General features: G+C 44.0%; 2 protein-coding genes across 2 annotated transcripts in view; one reads left to right on the top strand and one right to left on the bottom strand.

The window, feature by feature from the left end:
- Nucleotides 1–1,753: 1,753 nt before the first annotated feature.
- On the top strand, nucleotides 1,754–3,604 carry LOC138372585 (cysteine-rich, acidic integral membrane protein-like). Its single transcript, XM_069338069.1, has 2 exons — nucleotides 1,754–2,260; nucleotides 2,402–3,604. Exons 1-2 carry the CDS (start codon nucleotides 1,754–1,756, stop codon nucleotides 3,602–3,604), a joined length of 1,710 nt encoding a protein of 569 aa, XP_069194170.1.
- Nucleotides 3,605–8,237: 4,633 nt separating this feature from the next.
- LOC123760458 (calcium-activated chloride channel regulator 1) overlaps nucleotides 8,238–16,311 on the bottom strand; it is a 156,311-nt gene continuing 148,237 nt past the window's right edge. Inside the window, exon 8 of the mRNA XM_069338068.1 lies at nucleotides 8,238–8,536. Coding sequence (XP_069194169.1) covers nucleotides 8,270–8,536 — 267 coding nt within the window. The 3' untranslated portion in view covers nucleotides 8,238–8,269. The remainder of the gene's footprint in view (nucleotides 8,537–16,311) is intronic.

Here is a 16,311-nt window from a genome sequence, read left to right as displayed (position 1 = left end):
ATGGATACCATCACATGTTGGCATCTCAAGGCATGACACTGTTGATATGCTTGCTAAGACAGCCTGTAGAAAACCAGTGGTAGAAATTGATATGGGTGTTTCATAAGCAGTGACAAAGAGAATACTTAAACAAATATCTTATGAAGATCTCACCGACCTAACAAATTCACAAAGATCAGAAAGTTGTAGCATTAAATATTATGATAGATATCGTGAGGAGACATTCACATATGGGAGTAATAGTCCAAGAATCCGGCAATGTGATGTTATAGTGGCCAGGATACGCCTGGGATATAGACGTATCTGGCAGCTTTCTCAAAACCCAAATGTCGAGTACACAATGTGTCAACTTTGTGAAAGAGAAAACATGCACTCTCTTGAACATTATATTGTAGAATGTCCCATATTGACTGACTTTTGCCCTCCTGGGCTTAGGTATGCTGAACTGTGTAATTACTATAGGAGTACTGGAACACTTGATGATATATTGGACTTGTACCCAAGATTAACCATGTAATGTATCAATTATACAATGTATGTATGTGATGTAACTATATAACCTGAGCTTGTAAAAGCACTTTAATCACCTTCAGCGATTAAGTGCTTAATTGCACACTAGTTTCTCTATCAGCTGTCTCACCCTGTCAGAGTAAATGAGACAAATGTATGTGAATGCATGTGTGTGTGTATATATGTATGTATATATGTATATGTACGTATATTTTTGTGTGTGTATAAAGTATATATATGGAAGCTGATCAGAATTACATTTCATCTTTGTAAATGCTCATTAATGACAATATGTAAAAGACACATCGAACACTTTATGTAGGGCATACGTAAATCTGTGTATCTATGTATTTACGTATGTAGGTTAGCGTAGCATTTTAAAAACACCGAATCACCTTCTGTGGTTGATTGTTCAATAAACCCTTGAACTATATGTTTAACACTTCTCTCACCCTGTCCATGGAGGACAGAAGGTAATGGATATATGCTGGTTAGCATTGTAAATGTGTGGCCACGTCTATGGTAGAAAGTAATAATAATAATAATAATAATAATAATAATAATAATAATAATAATAATAATAATAATAAAATCTGGCAACCACTGTGTGGCACGATAATTTTTTGTTGATACTCTACGGTAAATCGCATCCGCGTTTGAATTACGCGAAGTTGCCATTACCAAATAATTTAAACAATGCAGTTATAACGAAATTTTGTTTAAAAGGTGAATTAAGCTGCAATCTAAATGAATATATGCATTTAACTGAAAAATGACAATTAAATTCAATAATCATACATCTTCTGAAAGCTAGAATAAGGCTATTTCTTAAACTACAATCCAGCAGTACTTGCGAACTCTGTCGTCGGGTACAAGTATTAAAACTCAGCTTTTTTGTTTTGAGACATTCAATTATGCTGTAACATGTAACTTTTTATTACTCTATCAGAATTGCAGATTAGGAAAAAGTATTATGTAGCGTGAGGATATTGACTGTCATGTGTATGCTGTGTGAAATATGGATGATGCTAATTTTGATGATAATACATGTCCTGTTAAAAATAATTGAATTTGTGGACATACTCTGACAATGTTGTTTTTGATTGATAACAGTTATTTTCATTGTGGCTATTTCTTTTCCTCGTGAATATTATTTGCCGTGGTGATATTACAAGTTAAATGAAAAAATCGAGAATGTTAATTGTCTTGTGAATGTAGCTTAGTGCCTTTGTCATGCCAAGTAATGGTCATGCAACCATTACATATGGATGTTACATGGCATGTGGATGTTACATGGCATGTGGATGTTACATGGCGTGTGGATGTTACATGGCGTGTGGATGTTACATGGCATGTGGATGTTACATGGCGTGTGGATGTTACATGGCGTGTGGATGTTACATGGCGTGTGGATGTTACATGGCGTGTGGATGTTACATGGCATGTGGATGTTACATGGGATGTGGATGTTACATGGCATGTGGATGTTACATGGCATGTGGATGTTACATGGCATGTGGATGTTACATGGCATGTGGATGTTACATGGCGTGTGGATGTTACATGGCGTGTGGATGTTACATGGCGTGTGGATGTTACATGGCATGTGGATGTTACATGGCATGTGGATGTTACATGGCATGTGGATGTTACATGGCATGTGGATGTTACATGGCATGTGGATGTTACATGGCATGTGGATGTTACATGGCGTGTGGATGTTACATGGCATGTGGATGTTACATGGCATGTGGATGTTACATAGCATGTGGATGTTACATGGCATGTGGATGTTACATGGCATGTGGATGTTACATGGCATGTGGATGTTACATGGCATGTGGATGTTACATGGCATGTGGATGTTACATGGCATGTGGATGTTACATAGCATGTAGATGTTACATGGCATGTGTATGTTACATGGCAGTTGGATGTTACATGGCATGTGGATGTTACATGGCGTGTGGATGTTACATGGCATGTGGATGTTACATGGCAGTTGGATGTAACATGGCATGTGGATGTTACATGGCATGTGGATGTTACATGGCATGTGGATGTTACATGGCAGTTGGATGTAACATGGCATGAGGATGTTACATGGCATGTGGATGTTACATGGCATGTGGATGTTACATGGCATATGGATGTTACATGGCAGTTGGATGTAACATGGCATGTGGATGTTACATGGCATGTGGATGTTACATGGCATGTGGATGTTACATGGCATGTGGATGTTACATGGCATGTGGATGTTACATGGCATGTGGATGTTACATGGCATATGGATGTTACATGGCAGTTGGATGTAACATGGCATGTGGATGTTACATGGCGTGTGGATGTTACATGGCGTGTGAATGTTACATGGCAGTTGGATGTAACATGGCATGTGGATGTTACATGGCATGTGGATGTTACATGGCATGTGGATGTTACATGGCATGTGGATGTTACATGGCATGTGGATGTTACATGGCATGTGGATGTTACATGGCATGTGGATGTTACATGGCATGTGGATGTTACATGGCATGTGGATGTTACATGGCATGTGGATGTTACATGGCATGTGGATGTTACATGGCGTGTGGATGTTACATGGCATGTGGATGTTACATGGCGTGTGGATGTTACATGGCATGTGGATGTTACATGGCAGTTGGATGTAACATGGCATGAGGATGTTACATGGCGTGTGGATGTTACATGGCATGTGGATGTTACATGGCATGTGGATGTTACATGGCATGTGGATGTTACATGGCATGTGGATGTTACATGGCATGTGGATGTTACATGGCGTGTGGATGTTACATGGCATGTGGATGTTACATGGCAGTTGGATGTAACATGGCATGAGGATGTTACATGGCGTGTGGATGTTACATGGCGTGTGGATGTTACATGGCATGTGGATGTTACATGGCGTGTGGATGTTACATGGCGTGTGGATGTTACATGGCGTGTGGATGTTACATTGCGTGTGGATGTTACATGGCATGTGGATGTTACATGGCATGTGGATGTTACATGGCATGTGGATGTTACATGGCATGTTTATGTTTTTTTAACAAGTGGATCTTAATTGGAACATAGATTTTTCCTGGTCTATATTCTTATGCGAATATTTACTATTCCGTGGATGATACTTGACTCCAGTCCAGCATATCTGAAGATGAAGAATTAACGACGTGATGGTCCGTCCTCGACCATTATAAGTTCGTTAAATGGAAAAAGAGAGGAAGAGAAAGTAAGCTTATAAGGTAAGAGAGTGAGATAAGAGGTAAGAGAGTGAGATGAGAGATAAGAGAGTAAGATGAGAGGTAAGAGAGTGAGATAAGAGGTAAGAGAGTGAGATAAGAGGTAAGAGAGTGAGATGAGAGATAAGAGAGTAGGATGAGAGGCAAGAGAGTGAGATAAGAGGCAAGAGAGCGAGATGAGAGGCAAGAGAGTGAGAGGAGTGGCTAGAGAGTGAGATGAGAGGCAAGAGAGTGAGATGAGAGGCGAGAGAGTGAGATGAGAGGCATGAGAGTGAGATGAGAGGCAAGAGAGTGAGATGAGAGGCAAGAGAGTGAGATGAGAGGCAAGAGAGTGAGATGAGAGGCAAGAGAGTGAGATGAGAGGCAAGAGAGTGAGATGAGAGGCAAGAGTGTGAGATGAGAGGCAAGAGAGTAAGATGAGAGGCAAGAGAGTGAGATGAGAGGCAAGAGAGTAAGATGAGAGGCAAGAGAGTGAGATGAGAGGCAAGAGAGTAAGATGAGAGGCAAGAGAGTAAGATGAGAGGCAAGAGAGTGAGATGAGAGGCAAGAGAGTAAGATGAGAGGCAAGAGAATTAGCTGTGATGACAGGGGAAAAGACTGAGATGAGAGACAAGAGAGTGAGATGATTTTAAGAATTAAGAGAATGAGGAAAAGTGTAAGAAAAGATAGAAGTAAGAGAAAGACAAATGAAGAAGGATGGGGATAAGGTATAAATATAAGGATAAGTTAGAAGTATAAGATAAAACGGTAAAATCCCAACTGCACGAGGCCAAACGTCGAAGAGAGGGAGGAGCTAGCAACATGAGAGAAAGAGAGGGAGGAGCTAGCAATATGAGAGAAAGAGAGGGAGGAGCTAGCAACATGAGAGAAAGAGAGGGAGGAGCTAGCAACATGAGAGAAAGAGAGGGAGGAGCTAGCAATATGAGAGAAAGAGAGGGAGGAGCTAGCAACATAAGAGAAAGAGAGGGAGGAGCTAGCAACATGCGAGAAAGAGAGGGAGGAGCTAGCAACATGAGAGAAAGAGAGGGAGGAGCTTGCAATATGAGAGAAAGAGAGGGAGGAGCTAGCAACATAAGAGAAAGAGAGGGAGGAGCTAGCAACATAAGAGAAAGAGAGGGAGGAGCTAGCAACATGAGAGAGAGAGAGGGAGGAGCTAGCAACATAAGAGAAAGAGAGGGAGGAGCTAGCAACATAAGAGAAAGAGAGGGAGGAGCTAGCAATATGAGAGAAAGAGAGGGAGGAGCTAGCAACATAAGAGAAAGAGAGGGAGGAGCTAGCAACATGAGAGAAAGAGAGGGAGGAGCTAGCAACATGAGAGAAAGAGAGGGAGGAGCTAGCAACATGAGAGAAAGAGAGGGAGGAGCTAGCAACATGAGAGAAAGAGAGGGAGGAGCTAGCAACATGAGAGAAAGAGAGGGAGGAGCTAGCAACATGAGAGAAAGAGAGGGAGGAGCTAGCAACATGAGAGAAAGAGAGGGAGGAGCTAGCAACATGAGAGAAAGAGAGGGAGGAGCTAGCAACATGAGAGAAAGAGAGGGAGGAGCTAGCAACATGAGAGAAAGAGAGGGAGGAGCTAGCAACATGAGAGAAAGAGAGGGAGGAGCTAGCAACATGAGAGAAAGAGAGGGAGGAGCTAGCAACATGAGAGAAAGAGAGGGAGGAGCTAGCAACATAAGAGAAAGAGAGGGAGGAGCTAGCAACATGAGAGAAAGAGAGGGAGGAGCTAGCAACATGAGAGAAAGAGAGGCAGGAGCTAGCAACATAAGAGAAAGAGAGGGAGGAGCTAGCAACATGAGAGAAAGAGAGGGAGGAGCTAGCAACATGAGAGAAAGAGAGGGAGGAGCTAGCAACATGAGAGAAAGAGAGGGAGGAGCTAGCAACATAAGAGAAAGAGAGGGAGGAGCTAGCAACATGAGAGAAAGAGAGGGAGGAGCTAGCAACATGAGAGAAAGAGAGGGAGGAGCTAGCAACATAAGAGAAAGAGAGGAAGGAGCTAGCAACATAAGAGAAAGAGAGGGAGGAGCTAGCAACATAAGAGAAAGAGAGGGAGGAGAGACTAGAGGGGATAAAGCTTAGGTAGACGTGAAGACGAGCAGAGTACAGGTGACAACACACACCAACAGTCTTCACGAGTATGGGTGCCACAGTACCTGGTGTGAGAGTCCCATAGCACCTGGAGTATGGGCCACGGTACCTGGTGTATGGGGGCCACGGTATCTGGTGTCTAGATCCCACGGTACCTGGTGTATGGGTTCCATGGTACTTGGTTTATGGGTGCCACGGTACCTGGTTTATGAGTCACACGGTACCTGGTGTATGGGTGCTACGGTACCTGGTGTATGAGTCCCAAGGTACCTGGTGTATGGGTCCCACGGAACCTGGTGTATGGGTCCCACGATACCTGGTTTATGGGTCACACGGTACCTGGTGTATGGGTCCCGCGGTACCTGGTGTATGGTGCCACGGTACCTGGTTTATGGGTCCCAAGGTACCTGATGTATGGGTGCTACGGTACCTGGTGTATGGGTCCCATGGTACCTGGTGTATGGGTCCCAAGATACCTGGTGTGTGGGTGCCAAGGTACCTGGTGTATGGGTCCCAAGGTACCTGGTGTATGGGTCCCAAGGTACCGGGTGTATGGGTCCCAAGGTACCTGGTGTATGGGTCCCACGGTACCTGGTGTATGGGTCCCACGATACCTGGTTTATGGGTCCCACGGTACCTGGTGTATGGGTCCCACGGTACCTGGTGTATGGTGCCACGGTACCTGGTTTATGGGTCCCAAGGTACCTGGTGTATGGGTGCTACGGTACTTGGTGTATGGGTCCCAAGGTACCTGGTGTATGGGTCCCAAGGTACCTGGAGTTTGGGTGCCAAGGTACCTGGTGTATGGGTCCCAAGGTACCTGGTGTATGGGTCCCAAGGTACCGGATGTATGTGTCCCAAGGTACCTGGTGTATGGGTCCCAAGGTACCGGGTGTATGTGTCCCAAGGTACCTGGTGTATGGGTCCCACGGTACCTGGTGTATGGGTCCCACGATACCTGGTGTATGGGTCACACGGTACCTGGTGTATGGGTCCCGCGGTATCTGGTGTATGGTGCCACGGTACCTGGTTTATGGGTCCCAAGGTACTTGGTGTATGGGTGCTACGGTACTTGGTGTATGGGTCCCAAGGTACCTGGTGTATGGGTCCCAAGGTACCTGGAGTTTGGGTGCCAAGGTACCTGGTGTATGGGTCCCAAGGTACCTGGTGTATGGGTCCCAAGGTACCGGGTGTATGTGTCCCAAGGTACCTGGTGTATGGGTCCCAAGGTACCGGGTGTATGTGTCCCAAGGTACCTGGTGTATGGGTCCCACGGTACCTGGTGTATGGGTCCCACGATACCTGGTTTATGGGTCACACGGTACCTGGTGTATGGGTCACACGGTACCTGGTGTATGGGTCCCGCGGTATCTGGTGTATGGTGCCACGGTACCTGGTTTATGGGTCCCAAGGTACTTGGTGTATGGGTGCTACGGTACCTGGTGTATGGGTCCCATGGTACCTGGTGTATGGGTCCCAAGATACCTGGTGTTTGGGTGCCAAGGTACCTGGTGTATGGGTCCCAAGGTACCTGGTGTATGGGTCCCAAGGTACCGGGTGAATGGGTCCCAAGGTACCTGGTGTATAGGTCCCACGGTACCTGGTGTATGGGTCCCACGATACCTGGTTTATGGGTCCCACGATACCTGGTGTATGGGTCCCACGGTACCTGGTGTATGGTGCCACGGTACCTGGTTTATGGGTCCCAAGGTACCTGATGTATGGGTCCCAAGGTACCTGGTGTAGGGGTCCCAAGGTACCTGGTGTATGGTTCCCAAGGTACCGGGTGTATGGGTCCCAAGGTACCTGGTGTATGGGTCCCAAGGTACCGGGTGTATGGGTCTCAAGGTACCGGGTGTATGGGTCCCACGATACCGGGTGTATGGGTCCCAAGGTACCTGGTGTATGGGTCCCAAGGTACCTGGTGTATGGGTCCCAAAGTACCGGGTGTATGGGTCCTAAGGTACCTGGTGTATGGGTTCCAAGGTACCGGGTGTATGGGTCCCAAGGTACCTGGTGTATAAGTCCCACGATACTGGGTGTATGGGTCGCAAGGTACCTGGTGTATGGGTCCCAAGGTACCTGGTGTATGGGTCCCAAGGCACGTGGTGTATGGGTCCCAAGGTACCTGGTGTATGGGTCCCAAGGTACCTGGTGTATGGGTCCCAAGGTACCTGGTGTTTGGGTCCCAAGGTACCTGGTGTATGGGTCCCACGGTACCTGGTGTGTGGGTCCCAAGGCACGTGGTGCATGTTGGTCAATAGGGATCAATACCACAATATTTAGTCAACTGACAGCAAAATTCTTGTTATTTATTTCTTAATTTGTTGAATTGTATAATGCATTTAGGTGTTTATTATTGTTCTTGTTTCATGCGCTTTTAACGAGTCAGGAGCAATACAAGTTTACAATAACATACAGAAGTAATAGTTTTCGCGACTCACCTTTGAATCTATACCGACTCCCTCGTCCATGACGGTGAAGACCCGACCTCCAGACTCTCTGGCGATGGGGACGAGGGCGTGCGGCGGGGCAGGCAGGCCGGGACGCTCGGCCAGCGGGTACAGCACCAGCAGCAGTCTCAGACCGTACTTCTGCACCAGACTCCGGACCTCGTCTGCTTCGTTCTCCCGGCCGTCGCCTCCGCTCGTCACCAACACGATGTTGGCCGCCTGTAGGCACGCCAGAGAAACACGGCTGCGTAAGTAACATTGTTATTTTTGTGTCGTGTAAGTAAACATGAATAAGATAAAGGATTGAAATAATGATAGAAAAAAAGATGTGTGTATCTCTGGATTAAGTACAATTATTTACCAGCATTGGTATTCTAAGATATTGACAACTTAGCCGTGGACGTAACTGTTGTGCACGTGTCCTTACACCTGATGCCACTAGTTACCTAGCAGTTAGTTACCAAGGAGGTAGGCTGTTGAGGGTCCAATTGTGGTGATGTTCAGGCGTTGTCCTTAACGAGCCTAACATAATTTCTGTCTCGAAAAATGAGAAACTATGTATCAAATGGAACTTAGTTTGATCTTTTCATTTTAAATTATTGGGTAGCAACTCATTTCTCTCGCTTGCTGCATGTGGAATCAAAGTAAATGTAATTGTTTTCTGTCAAGAGGAAAGTCTCTTTCTACACTCTCTCGGCTAATAATTTAAACAAATTAATTATTCAGGTTTGAAATAAAGGAGATCTTGGCTTGATAATAGTTTACAAGTAAAACATATATTTAGAATTTTATTATCTACAGTATCTATGATTTAAATCCCCGGGAAAGGGTAATACCTTACATCAATCCACCATTTGGTGGCCTAAATCGATTAACTAGAGTGAAATTGTCATAGAATACAGTCAAAAACATTTATTAAATATATATTCCTGTTAAGGGGAGGGGTGGGGGGGGTTTACCTTGTTGCACCCGGGACCCTTTTCCTTTAACCCATTGCTCCCCACGCCCCTCTCTTATCACTTCTTTCTTATTCTCTCTCTCTTCTCTTTTCCCTGCCTTCCTCCTCTTTTCAACTTTCTCTCCAAGATTCCACTTCTGCCACTCCCGTCTCCTACCCTCTCACAAAAACGACCCTCCCCCCTATCCCATCCTCTGCATCTTTCTCCCCCATTTTCCCACAAGATCCCCTCTCTCCCTCCCCCTCTCACACCTAAGATTGGCAGCGTGGGTGGCTGATTGGATAGCAAGGTGGATTGCACTGATAGGGGGCTTTGACCCTGATAGGTATCTCTAGATAAGCTAAGCTCGGTTAGGTTGGCTTAGACATAGAACCCCATGGGTGCCGCCTCCAAACCATCAGACCAATACACGTATGACGAGATTTAACATTCTGACCTCTGAGGCCAATACCCAAGCACCTGCAATTGGCCAGCTGAACCCTGACGACCACAACCATATGCCACCACCACAAAAATATATGATCGAAACAAAGTCATCATTGTAATGAAACAACAGAAACGAGAATCTTAAAAACACCTTCAAACTCTCTCATTGTTGAAGGAAACGCTGAAATTGGAGGTTTAAAAATCGAATGAGTAATTTGTGATTTCGATCCAGGTTACTTCTGTGGCATTGAGAAAACCGGCAAACCTGGCTACCACCTTACGCTTATAATATCGCACATCCCCAAGCGAACTTTTAAATTCTCAACGCGACTGGGATCTCCGTACATCGCGTCCACATTCTCCTTTAAATCTAGTGAAGGTACGTTCATAAAACTTGAGAACTCGGCGGGATTTTGGCCACCCTAGTCGTTGAAAGTCCCTTCCCTAATATGCTAGTGAAAAGGACTACTCAATTAATAGTGATCTGTGTGCATCAACAACGGCCTCTCCTGGCATGTATGGTATATCCCGGCATGTATGGTACCTCCTGGCATGTATGGTACCTCCCGGTATGTATGGTACCTCCCGGTATGTATGGTACCTCCTGGTATGTATGGAACCTCCCGGCATGTATGGTACCTCCCGGCATATATGGTACTTCACGGTATGCATGGTACCTCCCGGTATGTATGGTACCTCCTGGTATGTATGGAACCTCCCGGCATGTATGGTACCTCCCGGCATGTATGGTACTTCACGGTATGCATGGTACCTCCCGGTATGTATGGTACCTCCCGGTATGTATGGTACCTTCCGGTATGTATGGTACCTTCCGGTATGTATGGAACCTCCTGGCATGTATGGTACCTCCCGGTATGTATGGTATCTCCCGGTATGTATGGTATCTCCCGGTATGTATGGTACATCCTGGCATGTATGGAACCTCCTAGCATGTATGGTACCTCCCGGCAAGTACGGTACCTCCCGGCATGTATGGAACCTCCCGGCATGTATGGTACCTCCCGGCATGTATGGTACCTCCTGGCATGTATGGTACCTCCCGGCATGTATGGTACCTCCCGGCATGTATGGTACCTAAAGATATCCTGGCGGGACATGCTCATGGCTCTACTCGACGAAGCGTCTTTGCTAGGCTTCTTTTCACTTTGAAAGGTTGACGGTGTAGCGATGAGGTCCGCATCGAGTGTCTTGTTTGCTTAGGTATTTAACGTGTCATGTTGAGTCTTCCACCCTACAGATAGCTGAGCTGATTTCCAATATATGCTATAGATACGTTGACGACATAATCGTACGAGTTAATGAAGAAAACACATTGGAGAGGCTTCATATAGCACCTGCTTTTCATGGTTGCTCCTTCACAATGAATTCGAGCATGTCCGCCAAAGGAGTGCCACAACTGCACTGAGGATAATCGGCTCTCACAGGAGAATTCACTCACAAGGGAACACATTGTGGAATATCAAACTACCTTCACCCATCAAGTTTACATGTTGTATACAATGTTGGTATACTGGAGTTATCTGTGCCATGTTCCTGAAGATGTTACTTTGCTGATGATAAGCCGAAGTATACTTAAAACACTATGTGGTTTAGTGTTGTTTTAACCCCTGGATATGTGTGAAGGTATATATGTAGAATGGAAAATATCTATAAGAAAATTAGGAACGGCAATAGAGTGGGAATCCGGCGGTGCCCATATCTATGTCCATTTTCCTCTCCCTATCCCTCTCTCTCTCCCATTCTCCAATTTTTCGTACCTCCCTCTCTGCCATACTCTCTTCTTAACTCCAATTCATTATCCCTCTCTCTCTCTCTCTCTCTCCCTTCTTTCCATTCTCCCTCCCACCTTTTTTCCCATGCTCACTACCATACAGACTACAACTCTCCCACTATCCCGTATTCCATTCTCACTCTCTCTCTCTCTCTCTCTCTCTCTCTCTCTCTCTCTCTCTCTCTCTCTCTCTCTCTCTCTCTCTCTCTCTCTCTCTCTCTCTGTCTCTCCCTCTTTCTCTCTCTCTCTCTCTCCCTCTTTCTCTCTCTCTCTCTCTCCCTCTCTCTCTCTCTCTCTCTCTCTCTCTCCCTCTCTCTCTCTCTCTCTCTCTCTCTCTCTCTCTCTCTCTCTCTCTCTCTCTCTCTCTCTCTCTCTCTCTCTCTCTCTCTCTCTCTCTCTCTCTCTCTGTCTCTCCCCTCTTTCTCTCTCTCTCTCTCTCCCTCTTTCTCTCTCTCTCTCTCTCCCTCTCTCTCTCTCTCTCTCTCTCTCTCTCTCTCCCTCTCTCTCTCTCTCTCTCTCTCTCTCTCTCTCTCTCTCTCTCTCTCTCTCTCTCTCTCTCTCTCTCTCTCTCTCTCTCTCTCTCTCTCTCCAGCTGTTTCTCCTTTTAACCCCTGTGTCCTCACTCCCCCGGTGGGAATAACATGATCGAGTAATGATGAATCGTCGAGTCATCGTTGTCGACGTTGAGTCAACATTATCGTCAATGAATCTACCTTATCGACATTGAAATATAATTATCGACGTTGATTCAACGTAAATGATATACAAGAAACCAATTGGAATACACTCTATGGAAAATCAGACTCATATTTCAGCCTTCTTAGGACTCGCTGGTTGTTGCCATTAAAGTCAGCCCTGGTTTAAGAGGGGCAGGGGGAAGGGCCAATCTCAACCTCAACTATGATACTCGCCTTACAATTATAACTCACTTTTACAAATTTTGGCGAGGCTGCCCCTAAGCGTCTGGCCCCCGACCTCAAGTAAAACAAACAGAAAAACAAATAAAGAAACCGAATATAGTTATAAGACCTAGTGAAGTGTGCGATGTGAATGATTTTTTTTTCGTTCGAAATGTAGGGATTACTTCGAACGTTAAACACTAAGAACCTAATTAATATTTTAGCGTTCAATAGAGTAAGGATTTGTGTTTATTGTGCATTTGGAGTCAAAATTTTTATTGTACTAGCTGTACCCCCGGCCACGCATTGTTGGGACTCAGCAACGCATGTGCGATGCTGAGCCACAGCAATCCTCCTCTGTCCCCTCGTCCTTCCCACCATTCCACACTCCCCCGTCTCCTTGTCCTCCCCACCGTTTCTCACTTCCCTGTCTCCTCGTCCTCCCTTCCATCCTCCCCTCCCCCCGTACCCTCGTCCTCCCCACCATTCCCCCCATCCAATGTCCCCTCGTCCTCCTCACCATCCCCCCACTCCCCTGACCCCATGTCCTCCCAACCATTCTCCACTTCTCCATCCCCTCTTCCCTTCCATACCCCCCCTTCCCCCATCCCCTCGTCCTCACCATCTTCCACAACTCCCGTCCCCTCGTCCTCCCCACCATTGCCCACTCCCTCGTCTGATGCGTTCCCAAATGATCTGATGTTCCCATCACTGTAAAATAATAACAGTTAAAAAAAACGAAATGAATAACAATGAAAAATATATAAACTATACTCACGATATGAACGGTATGGTAAACAACACAGCTTAATTCCAATGCAATGTCACACAAAATAATTAAATCAAAATGAAAATCGAAATCTGTGAAAATTCAATATATCAATGCAATTGGAAACATTGAAGAGGAATCGTAACATATTTAGTATTGCGTGTGTTGATTTTACGTATAGGTAATAATTAGATGGATGGATAGATGGGTAAATAAGTAGATGGAATTGATGAAATATCTGTCCCCAAAATTGAGCACCGAGTGCTGTGGGGGGATGTGGTTGAGGGTCTGACGACTTCCAATTCTTTTGAACGGTCAGTGAGGTCTAGCGGGTTGAGTACTGGATACGCTAATGTGCATGGAGCCCTGGCTGTCTTGGTTCGAATCCTTCAGCACACACACACACACATATATATGTATATGTGTATATATATATATATATATATATATATATATATATATATATATATATATGTATATATATATATGTGTATGTATATATATATATGTATATATATATATGTGTGTATATATATATATATATATATATATATATATATATATATATATATATATATATATATATATATATATATATATATAAATATATGTCGTACCTAGTAGCCAGAACTCACTTCTCAGCCTACTATTCAAGGCCCGATTTGCCTAATAAGCCAAGTTTTTCTGAATTAATATATTTACTATAATTTTTTTCTTATGAAATGATAAAGCAACCCTTTTCTCTATGTATAAGGTCAATTTTTTTTTATTGGAGTTAAAATTAACGTAGATATATGACCGAACCTAACCAACCCTACCTAACCTAACCTAACCTATATTTATAGGTAAGGTTAGGTTAGGTAACCAAAAAAAGCTAGGTTAGGTTAGGTTAGGTAGGTTAGGTAGACGAAAAAACATTAATTCATGAAAACTTGGCTTATTAGGCAAATCGGGCCTTGAATAGTAGGCTGAGAAGTGCGTTCTGGCTATTAGGTACGACATATATATATATATATATATATATATATATATATATATATATATAAATATATGTCGTACCTAGTAGCCAGAACTCACTTCTATGCCTACTATGCAAGGCCAGATTTGCCTAATAAGCCAAGTTTTCATGAATTAATTGTTTTTCGTCTACCTAACCTACCTAACCTAACCTAACTTTTTCGGCTACCTAACCAAACCTAGCCTATAAAGATAGGTTAGGTTAGGTTAGGTAGGGTTGGTTAGGTTCGGTCATATATCTACGTTAATTTTAACTCCAATAAAAAAAAATTGACCTCATTCGTAATGTAATGGGTAGCTTTATCATTTCATAAGAAAAAAGTTAGAGAAAATATATTAATTCAGGAAAACTTGTCTTATTAGGCAAATCAGGCCTTGCATAGTAGGCCGAGAAGTGCGTTCTGGCTATTAGGTACGACATATATATATATATATATATATATATATATATATATATATATATATATATATATATATATATAATATATATATCCCGACCAACCTATGTTCATCCCATACCATTGCCCACTCGTACTGTCAAATATGTTGAGGCTAGCCCCAACCATGTGGCTTCAAACTTTAGACAATCAGGCATTCTCACCTATAACTATATATATATATATATATATAACGTTTCATGCAAATAAAACGTAAATATGCAAGTATTTATTGATTATCCATTGCAATATAACTTTTCCAGCGGTATTAGGCACTTACGGTATTAAAGCTTTTTACATATACTTTGCCTTTAATATTGTGAAATACACGCAGAGGCTAATTTTGCTTATGGTATTATTACATGCCATGTACTAGCAAACTAATTAATTCGCACCTAACATATTTATAACATTTTCGCACACGGTAATGTATAACATTTTTACAAGAGCACTTCATAAAATGCAGCGCAGATAATGAGTATGCCATGATAACCTATGCAGGGAACCCCCCAAAAAAGAGTTGCTATCATGGGTTACAGCATAATACGTGATGTCGGCACGTCAGGCGGGCAGACTAACACACGCATGAGGTAAACTGGAATTTGCTGCTGCGCAGTAACCACGTGCGCAGGTCCGCCAGCCAACAGGAGAGGTGCAGGCTGATGGGGTCTTCTGACCTTGCGCTTCGTCTGCTTATTAATATTATTCTCTCTCTCTCTCTCTCTCTCTCTCTCTCTCTCTCTCTCTCTCTCTCTCTCTCTCTCTCTCTCTCTCTCTGTAATTATGCACTGCACAAAATTACTTGATCCTTCGTATCTAGTAATATAAAAGTGATGTGTGTGTGTGTGTATGTATGTATATGTATTGATATTCATTGTAAACATTTCCTCTGTTCCCACCTTATCAATCCCTCTAAATATTTTACACTTCTGTATCATGTCCCCCCTCTCCCTCCTCCTTTCTAACGGCGTCAGATTTAATTCCTCTAGTCTGTCTTAGTACCTCGTCCCTCGCAGCTCTGGGACGAGTCCCGTTGTAAAGTTCTGCACTTTTCAGAGGTTTGTAATGTCCTTTTTAAGATGGGGACTCCACGTTGGGGTGGCATACTGTAAGACTGGCCTCACACAGGCGGTATACATTAATCTAAAAGCCTCCTTATTCAAGTTTCTGACGGATGTCCTGACTTTTGCCAGAGTAGAGAATGCGGCTGACGTTATTATATTTATATGAGCCTTTGGAGTTAGATTTGGTGTAATCCCACTCCCAGGTCTTTTTTTCTAGATGTTATAGAGAGAGAGTTTCCTGTCTCATGTATTGGCCTTTTGGTCACATGGTTCCTGTACCATTTTCATCACCTTGCACTTGTTAGTGTTGAACCCTAGCAGCCATTTCTCGGACCAGCTCTGCCACCTGTTCGAGTCATCCTAGGAAATCTTAAAATCCTCATCAATCTCAACCCTTTTCATTAGTTTTGCATCATATGCAAACATCGACATAAAAAACTTAATTCCTGCAGTTATGTCCTTTACAATAATGAAGAATAGAATATGCGTCCCAGCATCGATTCCCGAGGCTCCCCGCTTGTTACTCAACACCAGTCGGACTCCTGGCCCTCACTGTCACTCTCTGACACTTGTCTATGAGGTAATGATAGACAAGTGATAGTGCGTCCCTACCCATGATAGTGCGCTTCCG

The sequence above is a fragment of the Procambarus clarkii genome, chromosome 39, assembly GCF_040958095.1.
Source record: "Procambarus clarkii isolate CNS0578487 chromosome 39, FALCON_Pclarkii_2.0, whole genome shotgun sequence".
NCBI lineage: Eukaryota > Metazoa > Arthropoda > Malacostraca > Decapoda > Cambaridae > Procambarus > Procambarus clarkii.
The sequence above is the reverse complement of the archived record's forward strand: the minus strand, read 5'-3'. Positions and strand labels throughout refer to the sequence as shown.